Source organism: Nicotiana tomentosiformis, chromosome 3 (genome assembly GCF_000390325.3).
Source record: "Nicotiana tomentosiformis chromosome 3, ASM39032v3, whole genome shotgun sequence".
Taxonomy (NCBI): domain Eukaryota; kingdom Viridiplantae; phylum Streptophyta; class Magnoliopsida; order Solanales; family Solanaceae; genus Nicotiana; species Nicotiana tomentosiformis.
The window spans coordinates 124,473,592-124,492,099 of record NC_090814.1 but is presented as its reverse complement, the minus strand read 5'-3'; the positions used below and the strand labels follow the sequence as shown (position 1 = coordinate 124,492,099).

Here is an 18,508-nt window from a genome sequence, read left to right as displayed (position 1 = left end):
ATGTTTGCTATTAAAAATATATTTAAAGATTAGTTAATTTACCTAAACTTGAGGACTAAGTATCCTGAAAATTTGTATCATGAATTCTTGAGATGCTAATAAGAATTAAGGATTTAGTGTCCTAAATATTTTGAGCTGCTAATTTAAAATTCAGGTCAAACTGATAATTTAAAATTCAGCACATAAGATTCAAATTTTCGGACATAATTTTTGAACTTTAGGACACAATGTCCTAAAGTTTGGGCGAATTAGCTAATCACTAAATACGTTGTAAACTGTTAATATATATTGTAAATAACATACTTAAAAGTGGGTACCTTGTGACATTTGGTTTGAGCCTAATTACATTGTAGCAAGTGATACATTACCATGGTTTAACAAGTGTGATAGACGGGAGAAATTCAGAAATAGCCAGATTTATAAGTGGCCATTCAAAAATAGCCACAGTTTCAAAAGTAATCGAAATTTAGCCACTTTTCATGTAAAGATAAATCTGAATGAAAATACTGTTCAAAATCCGGAAAATACTCCAGCATAATATACTGGAACTCCAGTATAATATATTGGAGTTCCAGCAAAGTATACCAGTCCAGTATATTATGCTGGAAGTTCATACACAGGTGCTCGAATCTCCAGTATATTATGTTGGAACTTTCCGCGTGTTGGAGTTTCAGCATAATATGCTGGAAGTTCATACACGGGTGCACCGAACTCCAGTATATTATGCTGGACCGGTCTCTGTTGCAGTAAAATAGTGACTATTTTTCAATGACTTGGCTAACGCGGACTATTTTTGAATGACCAGTCCGAAAATTGGCTAGCCCGTGCTATTCTTACGTGATAGACGGTAGTGCATGTCCGTTTCGCGGTAAACTGAAGTGAAGGCGCTAAATGGAGTCAAAGGGCCCAAAAAGTTACATTTCATTTCCATGCTTGGATCCACTTAAATCTAAAAGTAATTTTAATTACTTCGCTGATAGTTGTATGTATGTAAAGTAATTGAGACACATACGAAAGAACAGAGAGAAGAATATATACTATAAGAAATAATGTTCAATTGTCTTATCTAAGAAGAAGAAAAAGAAACTTAAGATTACAATGATGTTCTCTGTTAATTGGCTGCTAACCCTCAAGAGTTGTTAATGGTATAACAGGAATATTATATCTTTTACTTTTTAGTTAATTATCTCTTACTATAAAAATTCACCAGGCTAAACTGTCTCGCGATAAAACAAAAATAACATTCAATTACTGTAATTTCAACCAAAAAGAAAAATATGCCGTGAACATCCATAAGGGATTGATCATGCATGAAGTTTGGCGGTAAAAAAACAAATCAGCGTTGAGACCATGTGATATTACAGTGTTTCATCAGCGCCATATTGAACTTTAATCATAAAATAATGTGACTGAGATTCTTACCAGTAGTATATAATTAAAAAGATGTGGTCTTCCTGTTTTGACCAGTGCAACTGATTAGAATATTAACGAATCAATACACTGATACTATAGCATTTTTTAACTTCATCTAACGAACTAGAAAAGACAAAACTATGGCAATATGACGGTGCTAATACAAGGCACAAGATAGAAAAGGCCTTATCTGAAGAGTCATCAAACAAAGCAAAACTGGGTTAGTGCTAGTTTCCTATAGCCAAAATTGTGGAGCTAAAACAAAAAATTTACATGGTTTTCATGGATTTGATCCGTGGAAAGTCTGGTAATTGTTGATTGGAGGTTTGTGACGGGGTTTGCTTCCTGATCCTGGACCTCCACTATAGTCTTTGTTCATCATGTTCAAAATCTCATTCGCATCTTCCAGAAGTTTCTCTGATTCAAGCTTCTGAAAAGACTCACTATTATCAGTTTGATCTGTTGAAGCTAACTTATTGAGTGAATTCCCCGAGTTGCTGCAGCCATTTGCTGGGTTTCTTGAATTTTTGTTCACAGTGCTCTCATCACATGACTGCGTCTCGAAATGAACTAGTCTCAAACAACTAAATATAAGTAGTATTATTACGCATAATTAACCTGAGGATTTAAAAGAATAACCTGATGATGTATTTTCTTTCGCGAATTACCAAGCCGACTGGCCGAACCATTGCTGTTTCCTGCATCGTAAACGAGGAAATACGCAAATTCAGAAGTCATTCCTTTTTTTCTTTACCCTTCCTTATTTCCAGCGAACTAACTAGTTTCACTCAAAGCAAATTAAATAGTCTGATTGAACAATTTAGACACTCTTTGAAACGAGGCAGGGGAGATGAGGAAATAAAGACCAAAAAAGAAAAGATATCTCCATTCACTTTGCTTGTAAAAAGAATAGATGCACTACAAAGAATTGCGATACTCTTGCACATGAGAATATGAAAATTCTTCTAAAATTTTCTTTGATTTTCTATTGGATACATACAAGTATACTAGCCATTTTCACAAGAAAATCTAATTAAAAAAGAAAAGAAAAAGACTAATTAGATCTAAAAAGGCCAAAAAAGTTTCTCTTATTGAGTTCTCTCTCACTCAGTTATTCTTAGGGGGATGCGGTTTTGCCATGTGATAATCAGCATTTAGAGCCACGAAACTTCCTGTATTGACCTTCACTGAGTGGCTAGTACTCATTTTACTTGACATCGCTCTCAACTTTCCCTGACTTTTTCGGTTTAAATTTCCAATAGAATGGGTTGCACTTGCACCTGAATTCTTTGAATCTTCCTCTGTCTTGATGCTAGCTTCCACTTGCTTCATGTTTTTCTTCATATTCCTTCTTTCTGCCATCATTTTTCTTCCATCCATTCTTCCATTAGTACTGAGTACAGCAGCTGCTGGTACACCATCCAAAACTTCCTGAATTTTCATTTCTAAATATGAAACTGACATAATTCGAGTGTGTTGTAAATAAATCTGAAATCAACTCAACTTAAAGAATTAGTACCTTCTCCACACTCTGATGACTCCTAGTTAGTTCCATGGTAAAACCATTTTCTGCTTCATGGACCACAACTAAGGTTTGCTTAGCTGCAGAAGAGTAGTCAACTTTTAATTAGATTTTCATAGGAAAAAGAAGGAACTAATCTGTTGATTTAGTAAAACTTAAAACATATTGATGACTGGGGAAAGAAAACATTACGTACCTTGGTCAGTATGAGCAATTGAAACCTTTAAGGTTAGGAAAATGAACAACAGAACAAGCATAAAAGAAGTTAAACTTAAGGACACCATTTTGACTCTTTCTTTTGGTTAAGGGTATATCTGCTGCTCTGCAACAAAGGAGAGGATTCACATGAAAGGAAAGTGGGAGATTTATAGAAAGCCCAAATTCCAAACCCAAATCAAAGATAGGGTTAGAAGTTAGAACAACTAGTTTTTTATCATTGCTTAAAAAAATGGTATACTGGGCAGAAAAAGTACCTGGGAAAACTCAAAAGACTTACTAATAGAAAAGGAGCAGTAAACAAAATAAAACAATTAAGAAGTGGAAGATGGTCTTTTCTTGGTAGATTAATTCACCGGGATGTTAGGGAAAAGGACTATGGTAGCGTGGAATGGAAGATACAATTGTTTTCCTCTTGTCTGCCGCCATGCATGCTACGAGGATTAGTTTGTTTTGTTGGCTTATATCTACGTCTAAAAAAAAATGTATTCACTAAACTAACCCTAATTAATTGTTAATTCGGCTCTATGTTCTTTGTTGCCTTCTTTCATAAAGTTAATAATTTTTCTTGGCTACTTGGTCATTTGGGAATGGGGCTTTTGAGAGTGTAATTTATACTACTAGGAGTTTTATTTATTACTTTATCCATCACTATATAATTAGTTGTTGGTAAAATTAACGGTGAGCCTAACTCTAGGATTTAGGAGCCTGTCGGTCCTGGTCAAATATTAAACGCACATGATTAGTGAAAATTCTCAGTTATCCTCCAGTGTAATTCACTAGTATAAAAGTATTCTATTATGGTGATTAGCGAGCAGAGTTCCCAAGGAGTCAGTCAGGGGGAGAACCAAAATATTGTTGAAGAGGAAGGAGAAGAACATGGGCAAGTGGTAAAATAAAACTGCCTTGAATCATGAATAATTACTACTATTATAATATAACCACTTTGTTAGCTTTACAGTTAGGTTTTAACAAACAAGTCCAGAACACGAGGGCTCGCCCTCCCATTTTTTATCAGCTTCGACTCTAATTCCAATCAAAGGTTTGAACCGAATTAGTCGTTTGTCTTTGAGGTGTAAACAAACAGTTCTCTGAAAAAGTAATTACCAAGTTCAACTCATAAAGTATTTTACTTAATCCACAGTCATTTACCTTGAGGTGTAAACACACAGTTTGTGAGGAAATCAAACCATCAATTTGTTGACTACTCTTGGAAATTGTTTTCGTGTCGAGGGTGAACCGACTAACTAAAAATTAATAAGCTACTCATCAATAGAAAAATGAGATTTAGCAGGTTGCTTTTTAACTCCTGTGTGAAACGGACACAAAATCAAATGTTTAAGTCTAACTTAAGGAATTACTATTTTGTTTAGGATGGCAAATTAAAGTTTCTTTTAATTCATTACGATTGGTGATTAATTTTACAGTTTAAAATAATACTAGGGGATCGACAAATAAAATGTGGTGATAAGAGTCAGACATTACAGCTGAAAATACTAGAACCGAGGATGATGGAGTTTTGAAACTAGTTGACCGTGGACTAAGTATGCTTAGAGAAAAGCTGTAAAGCAAATTTCGAACAAATTAAAGAAGACAGACAAAAGCGTTGAGACAAAGTGTGAAACTATGAAGGTAACTTTTGCTCTTTGCTTCACCATTCCTCGTTGACTAACTTCCATTGGAGATCCAATTGTTTAAATCACTAAAACTTGCTAGAAAGGTAATCCCAAATTTATTAATCTTTTCTTAAAATCTATAAAATTGACTACATAAGAACTTTCTATTGCTAAATTTTTGTTGGCCTATTAGTTTTTTCATATTAATATACTTAATTACTGATATAACTCCTACTTTTCAAAATATATAACACTTAACACCCTTGTAAAATAAAATATTATTCAAACTATATTTATGTGCGATTTTCGTTGTATACGAGGGTTAAGTGTATCATTCAAAAGTTCAAGGATTGTATCTACAACTGAATTATTTCGGGGAAGGGTTTATTGTTACCAAAAAAAAGAAAAAGCCTTTTAGTTTGCTTTAGGAAATTTCCTGAAAAAACAAAAAGGCAATGGAATCTAACTTCTCACGTCCTCTCCTTTTGATAATCTACTAAAATTACTTTGATTTCATTACACCTCTGTCTACTTATATATGTAATTAGGTCAGTTTGGAGTGTGAAACTTTTGGTGTTTCAAACTCTGGGATTTGGGAAAAGGGAAAATGATGTTTGTGTTTTCAAGACATGGGCACATGAAAGCCATTAGAGGAATGCTTATTAGGTTTGGCATGTCGCTGATCATTCCTCGATTTGGGACTTAAACTTGATGCCAAATCAAAGTTTTTGACAATAACAAAAAGCGTATTACCGGTTTGGAAACTTGCATTTACCTACAAAAAATAGGCTAAATCTTGCTTTGCTTGTACTTTTGAAAACCTTGCATTTTACAGTACTCCCAACCAAGGACCTGCACATTTTAGTTGTTTTAAGAGAAAATTTCGAACTAGCTCCTTCTAATTAAAGCACAGGAGCTATTTCAGTAATAACTGGAACGTTACTTTAATTTTCCTTTTCAAAATACAAAATAGAAGTATTACTAAGTCGTTAAATTCATATAATAGAGATGATAGTTTATAAATAAAATGTAATTTATATTTATTGTCTCCTAGAATGTTAATCGTCTACACCTATTGCCAAAATTTCCTTGGATGCAAATTTTCCAATTTGATATTTGGGATACAGCTACAATGTTTTCGACATCAAATTTCATTGTGTACATTTCATTTATGACTTTATGCGATTTCCACATATCACATGACTTATTTTAGCCATCAAATCTATCAATGGATAACTACATATACATATAGGTAGACGGAGTAATATGGAGTTTATGTTCGAATTTCGGGTAATTGGGTTTAACGTTTTTGATAGATTAGCTAGTAATTAACCACTTAAAAATGTTCTAGACATGAAAACTAAAATGATAGTAGTAGTAGTTTAGCTATGAAAATCGCGATGGTGCTTTTGACTTTGAACAAAATTAATGACTTTGGTCAGCTTTCCCATTTTCGTTTCATCCCCAAAAAAACGCTTTCCACCCATGCCGGCTCTCTCTTCCTCATGTTGATGATTTGAACATACAGCCTCACACGATTTCTTTCGTTTTAGAAAAACTAAGACTAGTGCTTCAAATGTTATAGTGTCATTAGTAGTTCACTTTAAGTGATATACTTATAGAACAAAAAGATGAACTTAAATTGATTTTATTTAACAATGATTAATTAGTTGATCGCTTGCATTTTTTCTTTAAAATTGAGTAGAATAAATGGCTTGAGCAAGTAAGCTAAGAGCGTTGGGTAATGAATTTGAATTTAAACTAATATTATGCGCAGATGAAATAAATTTAAAATCTTATTGAATTAGAACAATATATCATTTACTTACTTTATAGAATACTTTCTTAGTATATGGCTTTTCTATAAATATTCTCTATTTCCTTTTTTTTGGGTAGAAAAATGGGAGTTTTTGGAGCTTGGAAAAGAATTCATATTTCATATGTGAAAATCTTTTTTTCTTCTAATCTAAAACCTGAAATAATACGAAATTGGATGTCAAGTTTATAAGTATTAATTTGTTAAGGAATAGAAAATGCAGAAATGTCAATTAGTAGAAACACTTAAAATATGACTGCATCATAATACATGACATAAACAGTGGTTTTGGAAGTGTAATTTTCAGTTAGTTCAAAAAAAGTGTATCTAATACTTTAAGAAATTATTTATGTATTTAGCATAAAGAATTTTATTTGGAAAAATTACGTGACACGTCAAACATTTACATTATATTTATCATCGTAGCTATTCTCTCAGCAAATTTACTATTCGTAACTATATTTAAATTTTATAGCAAATCCATGAAATAAGAGATTAATTAGTTTGAACTAAGATAAGAGAGCAATAAGCTATCGTAGCTCAGTTAGTTACCGCACCTGCTTAGTTCACAAGGAGTAGCCACAATAGAGAATGCTAGTCATAATAAGAACAGCTCAACAAGAAAGGAAATACTATGTAACAACGGTCTACAATATACATTTCGACAACGAGAGAGCTAACACAAGTCGAATAATTCCAAATAAGGATAAGTCAACTAAATTATAGGATATCTAACTTCTTTTAAGGTTGCGCAATTAGGAAAGAGATACAACAAATTCAATAAGGATAAGCAGTAGAAAGATAATCATAGCCTCAATTAAGGATGAACAATTACAGAAGAGATAATTATAACTTCAAACAAAGATAAGCAGTTAGGAAAGGATAACATGGCAATAGAAAAGATAACAACTTCAGTTAAGGTACGGATGAATCAAATAAGCAACAAGAGTGGATCATGAAGCAATTAATTCTAATTAAAGCAGGTGGAGGTGAAACTAGTAATTAAGAGACGTATTCATAACATAACAGCTACATAATCAGTGAATACAAGGACCTAAGAACCCTAAAAGGCCAATTTTCCACAAATAAGTCCGAGCATGTGCTCGTCACCTCACGTACACGGACTACAATTAGCATAGAAGACTCAAATCCTAAGAGGTAGTTCTCCCCACAAGGTTAGGCAAGATACTTACCTCAAAGCAGACAGACCGATACTCTAAAATGAACTTCTCGGGTGAAATGACCTTCGGACGGCTCAAATCTAGCTAAAATAACTTCAAAGCACAAATAAAACTCATAGGAAACTATTCCGGATCATAAAGCCTCAATCTTTATCAACATCCAAAAATCAACCCAAAAGTCGACCCCCGGGCCCGCACCTCGGAACCCGACAAATTTTACAAAATCGGAACACCCATTCCGATACGAGCTCAACCGTACTAAAATTATCAAATTCCGATACCATTTGGTCCTTCAAATCATCATTTTTTTTCATTTTTGAAAGCTTTTACAATTTTTCCCAAATTTTCCTTTAGATTTTCATGAATGTGATGTTAAATCTAAGGTATAATCACAAAATATAATTTAAAATTGATTAGAGGTGCTTACCCAATGATTGTAGATGAAATTCCTCTCTCAAAATCGCCCATTCTCGGACCTAAGGTTCAAAATATGATAAAATGAAGCTAAAACTTGGAATGCCCAGCATTTAGGAGGCTGCAGATGTCGCATTTGCAACAGGGGGTTCGCAAATGCGACCTCTACAAATGCGAACGAAACATCGCAGATGCGACCCCTAATAAACCAGACGAAGATCGCCTTTGCGATCAAACATTCACAAATGCGAAACAACAGTTGCCGCAAAAGCGAACAATGTCTTCGCAAAAGCAGACAGATACACATCGCAAATGCGAGGGAATTCTTCGCAAAAGCGAATTCTTCCCCAGCAGCCTAGGTTCGCAAATGCGAGGCCTACCGCATTTGCGACCAAAACATTGCAATTGCAATAAAACCAGAACAGCAGTCAAAATTCCTAACAAAACACTCTAAAGCTAATCTGAAACTCACTCGAGCCCCCGAGGCTCAAAACCAAACATCCACACAAGTCTAAAAACATAACATGAACTCGCTCGTGCGATCAAAATACCAAAATAACCTCTAGAACTACGAATCGGATGTCAAAACACATAAAAATCATAATGAACTTCTAGAATCGCAACCAAGCGTCCGAACCATATCAAATCAACTCGGAATAACGTCAAATTTTGCAGGCAAGTTTCAAATAACATAACGGAGCTGTTCCAACTCTCGGAATCACATTCTGACCCCGATATCGCCAAAGTCAACTCTTGGTCAAACTTCTCAACCTTCAAAACTTCACATTTTCCAACTTTCACCGAAATGCTCCAAATTACCCTACGGACTTCCAAATCGATATCCGGATGCACGCCTAAGTCCAAAATCACCCTACGAAGTTGTTGAAATCATCCAAAACCCATTCCGGAGCCATTTACACAAAAGTCAAATTTCGGTCAACTCTTACTGCTTAAGCTTCCAAAACTTAAATCCTTCTTCCGATTTGACTCTAATTCATCCGGTAACTGAATTCGACGACGCACACAAGTCAATACTCATAATACGAAGCTGATCATGACCTTACGCCACCGAACGGAACTTAAATTCTTAAAACGACCGCCCGGGTTGTTACATTCTCCCCCTCTTAAACAAATGTTCGTCCTCAAACGTGCGGAGAATCGCCTCGAAGTCATCAAATCACTGAATACATACCTCTGACATACACCCGCGGGTGACTCCACGTCACCCCAATCCACATAAGCATGACGACACCATCTCAATTGTAATTTATCCCTTCTACCAACACCAATAAGCCTTAGAGTCAAAATTCTCACCTTTCGTTCGTCTCCAAAAGACCCGATTCTAAATCCACTCCCGATATCAGTCTCAACCAGCTGCAATAACCCATACCTACACCCATAAGGTACGACCACCCAACATAACATTCCTGATTACAATAATTGCCCGTAACCAAACCAGCACCGACAATTAGCCTCATATCCATTAGAAACCCTTTTCAAACCTCTACGCTGACAATGATGCAAGAAACACGAAGACCTTATAACTATACACACGGATCAACAAGTCACATCTAACGCCACTTGGCACATACCCCGTAAACTAAACTCAAATAAGCACAAGACGAAAAGGAATAAATATGAAAGAGAAACACATAATAGAAATATCAAATGAGCCCGACAGGCACAACTCTCTATCAGAACCATGCTACGAATCAATTTAAAAAGAAAGAATCAAGGTATATGAACGAACCACACGGATCTCATCATGATATAACTTCCACCGCGGCACGCAGCCCGGCTCAAACATATCAAATCACATGGAATCGCGAGGGTCTCGCCCTCACTCTAAATCACAAGCCGAATACACATCATATTAATTGAAATATTCCACTAACTTAATTATGCCAATAAAATCACAACACTTACTGAACTCTCACCCTAGTAGAGTATCAAATCACAAATCGTAACCAAATTACTTAGGAATCACATCAAACCTACCATAATGGACAACAAGAATTCACTTCTAGTCTCATAACTCTCAATAATGGATAAAAAGAAATGATAGACACAGGTTACCACTCATAGAATCTCCTAACAGTGGAAGACACATAAACAGAATACTAATTCATGAACTCACCCATAGGTGGGAGAACAATAGGGGAACTCGTCCCGATAAGCAGAACCGAATCAAAATACGAATGGTGCCCCTTTATAACAAATCAAAAGCATACTTGTATGATATAATCTGGCGCAGCGGTCTCCCGCCTACTATATGAACACATCAACGGGTCGGGCCTCCCCCTCTTGGGCACCCTCTACTCGCCTGAATACCCTACTGTGACACGTCTGTCCGGAGTCTGGGACAATCTCTCACTATGTGGCTGGTATATCCAAACTCAAAGCAACCTCTCTGCTGACATGGCTGTGGAAACTGTGCAGTACGGGTACCCTGAGATCCATGAGTACTTGAAACACTGTGCAAAGCCGGTAATTCAAATTAAACTGGCTGACCCACAAAACCTCTACCATGCCATACCCTGCCTCCAAAATAAAGACCAGTATATATCTCCGGCCTACGAGACCTCGTCGCCTCCCTGTGCTCTCTCTCTTGACCTCGCCCGACCTCTCTCTCATGGCCCCGCTTGTCCTCTCTCTCATGGCCCCGTTTGTCCTCTCTCTCCTGATCCCACATGTCCTCCACTCGACGAGCGATCCTTACCACCTGCTGAAATAAAACATCTGACTCTAACTCCCGAGCCATGCTGAACCGAATATCATGCCTGAGCCCCTCAATGAATCTACGGACACGCTCTCTAACTGTAACGACCAAAGCAGGTGCATGTCTGGACAAATCATTGAACCTAACGGCATACTTTGATACTGATATAGTGCCCTGGCGCAACTTCTTAAACTCCGTGCCCCATACATCCTGAAGGGACTAAGGTACAAACTCTCTCAGGAACATCTCTGAAAACTGAACCCGTGTAAGTGAAGCTGACTCAGCGGGGCTACCCAACTCATACGCCTGCCACCACTGATAAGCCGCTTCCCTGAGATGGAACATAGTAAAAGCAACTCCGCTCCTCTCCATAATACCCATAGTACGGAGAATGCAGTGACACTCCTCCAGAAAACCCTGGGCATTATCTGTCGACAATCCACTGAAGGTAGGAGGGTGGTATTTCTCGTACCTCTCAGGTCTAAGTTATTCTTCCTCAGATGTTGCTGCGTTAACCACGGGCTGAACTGGAACCACAGGTTGTGTCGCCATGACACCTGGAACCTGACCAATATGAACTCGCTGCTCTGGAGTTTGGGTGACGGGAGTCTAGGTTCCTCCCCCAGTCTGTAAAGTAGATGGTGCAACCGGAATCAACCCTGTCTGAGCCAATGTACCAAACATGCTCAAGAACTGTGCTAAGGTCTCTTGAAGTCCGGGGTAACAGCAGGCGCATCTGGTACCTGTCCCCCAACCGGAGCTACTGGTGGCTCCTCAACTATTGCTCGGGTAGATGCTTTAGCTGCGGAGCGTGCTCCTCTTCGGCCTCTGCTTTTGCCCCTAGCGACACCTGCTCCAAGGGCAGCGTCATCAGTAACTGCAGCTCGTGTCCTCACCATCTGTGAGAGAATGGAGTGATAAAAGCTTCAAACTTCGAGATCAATAAACTCGCACGATAGGAATGAAGTAAGTGAAACTATCCTAATAGTACTGTAGCCTCTCGAAAATAAGTATAGACGTCTCCGTACCGATCCGCAGGACTCTACTAAACTCGCTTATGACTCGTAGCACCTATAAACCTAGAGCTCTGGTACCAACTTGTCACGACCCAATTTTCCCTTCGTTGGGTATCGTGATGGCGCCTAGTCTTAGGGACTAAGTAAGCCTAATATTTATTAAATAACAACAATAATTAAATAACATCTAACAATTTTTGAAATAGAAATCTATATAAAATTTACAATTTCCAAAACTGATAATACAAGCCATAAGCTCTACAGAGTTTGCTAAAATTTTCTAAATACAACTGTTTGAAATAAAGTAAACATTGTGAATATAAATGAGAAGGTGACTCCGAAGCCTGCGAACGCAGCAACAGGTTTACCTTGAGTCTTCACAGCAACAGTCCGCATAGCTAGCTAATGATCAACTGACTTCGAAATACCTGGATCTGCACAAAAATGTGTAGAAGTGTAGTATGAGTACACCACAGCGGTACCCAACAAGTATGAAGACTAACCTTAGTGGAGTAGTGACGAGTAACAGTCAAGACACCTACTGGACTAAATAACCTGAACAAGTATAAGTATAGGAACAACATAGTATAATTCTACATAAAGACTACGCGAAGTGGCAAATAATACGGAAATTTCAGTAAGGAAGGAAAACAACAACTATCAGCGGAACACCATAATAATGACATAGAAGAATGAATGGAAATACAGCCTAAATCCGATAATCACAGATAAAGAAAGGACAAGTAACAACTCAATAAAACGACAGATTTCACACCAGGTTTTAGTTAATAGACTCCACGAGGTACCGAACCTCAGACTACTCACCACTCACGCGTCCCAATACCTGAACCCTAACACTTGGCATTATGTGCCCTCATTACACTTTATAACCGTATTGACGACTCACGTGCCAAATAGAGCCATTCTCACATAGAAGGCAAGTAAACAAGGGCGTGCATCTATACTCAGCAATATCAAGAAAACCTCTTAACCGATAAGAGTACTTAACTACGTGTATGCTTGTGCAAATGTCCTAACATAGTTCATGTTAGCTAGTAAGTATAGGAAAAGAAATGGACAACACGTACGATGTTTTCTCACAACTTTTCACAAGATAAAGCTCACACAGGTAAGTGTACCACTACACAATTATCAACAACAAGAATGCCCCCAGGCCATCACAAGTCATCACAAATCAATCCCTGACACAGCCCACCTTGTCTCGCCACGTGCATAACAATGTTCCAATTTTGTCTCGCCACGTGCATAACAATGTTCCAATTTTGTCTCGCCACGTGCACAACCCACATATATATATCCCGCCTTCTCACACCCATGTGCAAATATCAATAGTAACAATAGTACGGTAGACACCTCGTGCAACCCCATAACAATAACCACACGATAGAAACCTCGTGCATCACAATAACAACAACCGCACGATAGAAACCTCGTGCATCACCACAACAAGTACAACAACAACAATGACAATAATATAAGGGTACGACAAATAAGTCAACTCAGAAATTCCAAAACTCAAAGAAACGGAAGAACTAATTCACAAGGAGTAGCCACAATAGAGAATGCTAGTCATAATTAGAACAGCTTAACAAAAAAGGAAATACTATGTAACAACGGTCCAAAATATACAGTTCGACAACGAGGGAGCTAACACAAGTCGAATAATTTCAAATAAGGACAAGTCAACTAAATTATAGGATATCTAACTTCTTTTGAGGTTGGGCAATTAGGAAAGAGATACAACAAATTCAATAATGATAAGTAGAAGAAAGATAATCATAGCCTCAATTAAGGGTGAATAATTACATAAGAGATAATTATAACGTCAAACAAAGATAAGCAGTTAGGAAAGGATAACATGGCAATAGAAGAGATAACAATTTCAGTTAAGGCACAGATGAATCAAATAAGAAACAAGAGTGGATCATGAAGCAATTAATTCTAATTAAAGCAGGTAGAGATGAAACTAGTAATTAAGAGACATATTCATAACATAACAACTACATAATCAGTGAATACAAGGACCTAAGAACCCTAAAAGGGCAATTTTCCACAAATAAGTTCGAGCACGTGCTCGTCACCTCACGTACACGGACTACAATTAGCATAGAAGACTCAAATTCTAAGGGGTAGTTCTCCCACACAAGGTTAGGCAAGATATTTACCTCAAAGCAGACAGACCGATACTCTAGCCAAAATAACTTCAAAGCACAAATAAAACTCATAAGAAACTATTTCGGATCATAAAGCCTCAATCTTTATCAACCCAAAAGTCGATCACCGGGCCCGCACCTCGGAACCCGATAAATTTTATGAAACCGGAATACCCATTCCGATACGAAATCAACTGTACTAAAATTATCAAATTCCGATACCATTTGGTCCTTTAAATCATCATTTTTTATTTTTGAAAGTTTTTACAATTTTCCCCAAAATTTCCTTTAGATTCTCATGAATGTGATGTTAAATCTAAGGTATAATCACAAAATATAATTGAAAATTGATTAGAGGCGCTTACCCAATGATTGTGGATGAAATTCCTCTCTCAAAATCGCCCACTCTCGGACCTAGGGTTAAAAATATGACAAAATGAAGCTAAAACTCGGAATGCCCAGCATTTAGCAGGCTGCAGATGTCGTATTTGCGACAGGGGGTTCACAAATGCGACCTCTGCAAATACAAACAAAACATCGCAGATGCAACCCCTGACAGACCAGACGAAGATCAAATTTGCTATCAAACATTCGCAAATGCGAAACTACAATTGCCGCAAAAGTAAACAATATCTTCGCAAAAGCGGACATACACACATCGCAAATGCGAGGGAATTCTTCGCAAAAGTGAACTCTTCCCTAGTAACCCAGGTTCATAAATGCGAGGCTGCTTCGCAAATTCGGTAGTCGCATTTGCGACCAAAACATCGCAAATGCGATGAAACCAGAACAACACTCAAAATCCCTAACAAAACACTCCGAAGCTAATCTGGAACTCACCCGAGCCCCCGAGGCTCCAAACCAAACCAAACACTCACACAAGTCTAGAAACATAACACAAACTCGTTCGTGCGATCAAAATACCAAAATAACCTCTAGAACTACGAATCGGATGCCAAAACACATGAAAATCACAATGAACTTCAAGAACTTTTAGAATCGCAAACAAGCGTCTGAACCATATCAAATCAACCCAGAATGACGTCAAATTTTGCAGGCAAGTTCCAAATAACATAACGGAGCTGTTCTAACTCTCAAAATTTCATTCCAACCTTGATATCGCCAAAGTCAACTCTTGGTTAAACCTCTCAACCTTCAAATCTTCACCTTTTCTAACTTTCGCCGAAATGCTTCAAATTACCCTACGGACCTCCAAATCCAAATCCGGACGCACACCTAAGTCTAAAATCACCCTACGAAGTTGTTGAAATCATCCAAAACCTATTCCGGATTCGTTTACACAAAAGTCAAATTCTGACCAACTCTTATCGCTTAAGCTTCCAAAACTTGAATCCTTCTTTCGATTTGACTCTGAATTATTCGGTAACTGAATTCTACCATGCACGCAATTCAATACACATAATGCCAAGGTGCTCAGGACCTTACGCCACCGAACGGGACTTAAATTCTCAAAACAACTGGCCTGGTCATTACAGGTACATTTCGGTATATTATTGTAACGACTCGGCCGACTGTTTTAAGTATTACAACCCCGTTTCCCCGTTTACTGCATAATTTGTGCTTTACAGTTGTTATATGATGTTCAAAGGTAATTGGTTCGGGTCTAGTGAGGTCTTGGAATGAATTGGAACACTTAGTTTCAAAGTTTAAAACTTAAGTTGAAATAGTCGACCAGATGTTGACTTATGTGTAAATAATTCCGGAATAGAATTTTGATGATTCCAATAGCTCCACATGGTAATTTTGGATTTAGTAGCGTGTTCGTAAAATTATTTGGAAGCCCGTAGTTAAATTAGGCTTGAAATGGCTAAAATAGAAATTGATGTTTGGAAGTTTAACCGGAGAGTTGGCTTTTTGATATCGAGGTTGGAATCCAGTTCTAAAATTTTTCATAGATCCATTATGTCATTTATGACTTGTGTGCAAAATTTGAGGTTAATCGGGCTTGATTTGATAGGTCTCGACATCGAATGTAGAAGTTGGAATTTTTTAGTTTCATCGGATTTGAATTGGGATATGATTCGTGATTTTATCATTGTTTGAGGTTATTTGAGGTTTCAACTAAGTTTATATAATGTTTTAGAACTTGTTGGTGTATTTGGTTGAGGTCCCGGGGGCCTCGGGTGAGTTTCGGATGGTTAACGGATAAATTTAGACTTGGAGTGTTGCTAGAAATTTTTTGATATCTATACCTGGTTTCCTTATACGCGATCGCATGAACTTGTCCGCGATCGCATAGGCTTAGATGGACAATGGAGGTTTTGTGCTATGTGATCGTGTGGGGATATCCGCGATCGCGTAGGGTTTATTGGGGGGCTGCTGAGTTTTGATCTATGAGATCGCGTGAGGCGGGATGTGATTGCGTAGCTCTGGGATTTTGTGATCCGCGAATGCGTGGCTAAGTTCGTGTTCACGTAGAGGAAATAGAGCAGAAGTGGAGGTCACTAGTTTGTGCTTCGCGATCGCGTGGACAAGTCCGCGATTGCATAGGTCTGTGAAGTTTAGCTTCGCGATCGTGTGGACAGGTCCGCGATCGCCTAAGGTTAAAACTAGTCAGGGGCAACTGTGCTTCGCGATCACGTCAGATTGTCCTCGATCACGTTGAGAAAATGACTAGGCATAGATTTTAAGTTATGAAAATGGGACTTCGTCCTATTTTCCATTTTTTAACGATTTGGAGCTTGGGGAGAGGCGATTTTCGGGAGATTTTCAAGGAAAATAACGGGGTAAGTGTTCTTAGCTCAATTTTGATCAAATTACCCAAATCTATAGTTGTTTCTAGTGTTTAATTGGTGATTTAAGTTGGAAAATTTAGAAAACTCTCTTGGTTTAATTTGAAGATTTGGGGGTCGAGTTAATGTGAAAATTTAGTAAAATTAGTATGGTTGGACTCGTGGTTGAATGGACGTTCATATTTTGTAACTTTTGTCGATTTTTGAGTTAAATTTCGGATTTTGTTGGAAAATTAGTATTTTTATATGGAGTTAATTTCAATAAATTGTATTGGTTAAATCGAATTAATTATGACTAGATACGAGGCTTTCGTAGACCAATTCGCGAGGCAAAGGCATAGAGGAGTAAAGAAATTACACAGTTTGAGGTAAGTAACACTTCTAAACTTGGTACTGATCGCGTGGCTAAGTTCGCGTTCGCATAGAGGAAATAGAGCAGAAGTGGAGGTCACGCGTTTGCGCTTCGCGATCGCGTGGACGAGTCCGCGATCACGTAGGTCTGTGAAGTTGAGCTTCGCGATCACGTGGATAGGTCCGTGATCGCTTAAGGTTAAAACTAGTCAGAGGCAAACTGTGCTTCGCGGTCGCGTGAGATTGTCCACGATCGCGTAGAGCAAATGACTTGGCAGAGAGTTTAAGTTCTGAAAATGGGACGAAATTTCATTTTTTAACGATTTGGAGCTCGGGGAGAGGCGATTTTCAAGAAAAACAATGGGGTAAGTGTTCTTAGCTCAATTTTGGTCAAATTACCCGAATCTATAGTTGTTTTTAGTCTTTAATTGCTGATTTAAGCTGAATATTTTAGAAAACCCTCTTGGTTTAATTTGAAGATTTGGGGGTCGAGTTGATGTCGAAATTTAGTAAAATTGGTATGGTTGGACTCGTGGTTGAATGAGCATTCATATTTTATAACTTTTGTCGGGTTCTGAGACGTGGGCCCCACGGGCAATTGTTTAGTTAAATTTTGGATTTTGTTAGAAAATTAGTATTTTTATATTGAATTAATTCCAATAAATTGTATTGACTGAATCGAATTAATTATAACTAGATACGAGGCTTTCAGAGACTAATTCGCGAGGCAAAGGCATAGCGGAATAAAAAATTACACGGTTTGAGGTAAGTAACACTTCTAAACTTGGTTCTAATCGCATAGGCTTAGCTGGACAATGGAGGTTTTATGCTATGCGATCGTGTGGGGATATCCGCGATCACGTAGGGTTTATTGGGGGCTGTTGAGTTTTGATCTATGAGATCGCGTGAAGAGGTATGCGATTGCGTATCTCTGGGATTTTGTGATTCGCGAACGCGTGGCTAAGTTCGCGTTCGCGTAGAGGAAATGGAGCGGAAGTGGAGCTCACGCATTTGTGCTTCATGATCGCGTGGGCGAGTTCGTGATCAGGTAGGTCCTCAATTAACACATTGTTCGGCTGAATATCTAACAAAAAAGGTAAATTCCCGAGAACTCTCTTCACATGATTTTTGTCACTTGACGAGAGATTTTCCCACCAATCCAGCAACAAAGGTGGGATACTTTGAACCATGCCGAACCTGGGGACTTCGTGCCTCATTTCTGCAAAACAAATAAAGTTAGTCCTTTCCCCATCTGGATTCGACTATTTACACATTAATGATTAGCATATCGACACGTTTTCTCCAAATAATGAACAT

At 37.8% G+C, this 18,508-nt stretch overlaps 1 protein-coding gene across 1 annotated transcript; it reads right to left on the bottom strand.

Annotated features, from left to right (window-relative positions):
• Positions 1-1,457: 1,457 nt before the first annotated feature.
• On the bottom strand, positions 1,458-3,565 carry LOC104105149 (uncharacterized). Its single transcript, XM_009613402.4, has 5 exons — positions 3,132-3,565; positions 2,933-3,015; positions 2,694-2,844; positions 2,053-2,111; positions 1,458-1,966 (listed from the first exon to the last, which is right to left on the bottom strand). The coding sequence occupies exons 1-5, from the start codon at positions 3,217-3,219 to the stop codon at positions 1,694-1,696; spliced, it is 654 nt and encodes a 217-aa protein (XP_009611697.1). The 5' UTR covers positions 3,220-3,565; the 3' UTR covers positions 1,458-1,693.
• Positions 3,566-18,508: the final 14,943 nt, after the last annotated feature.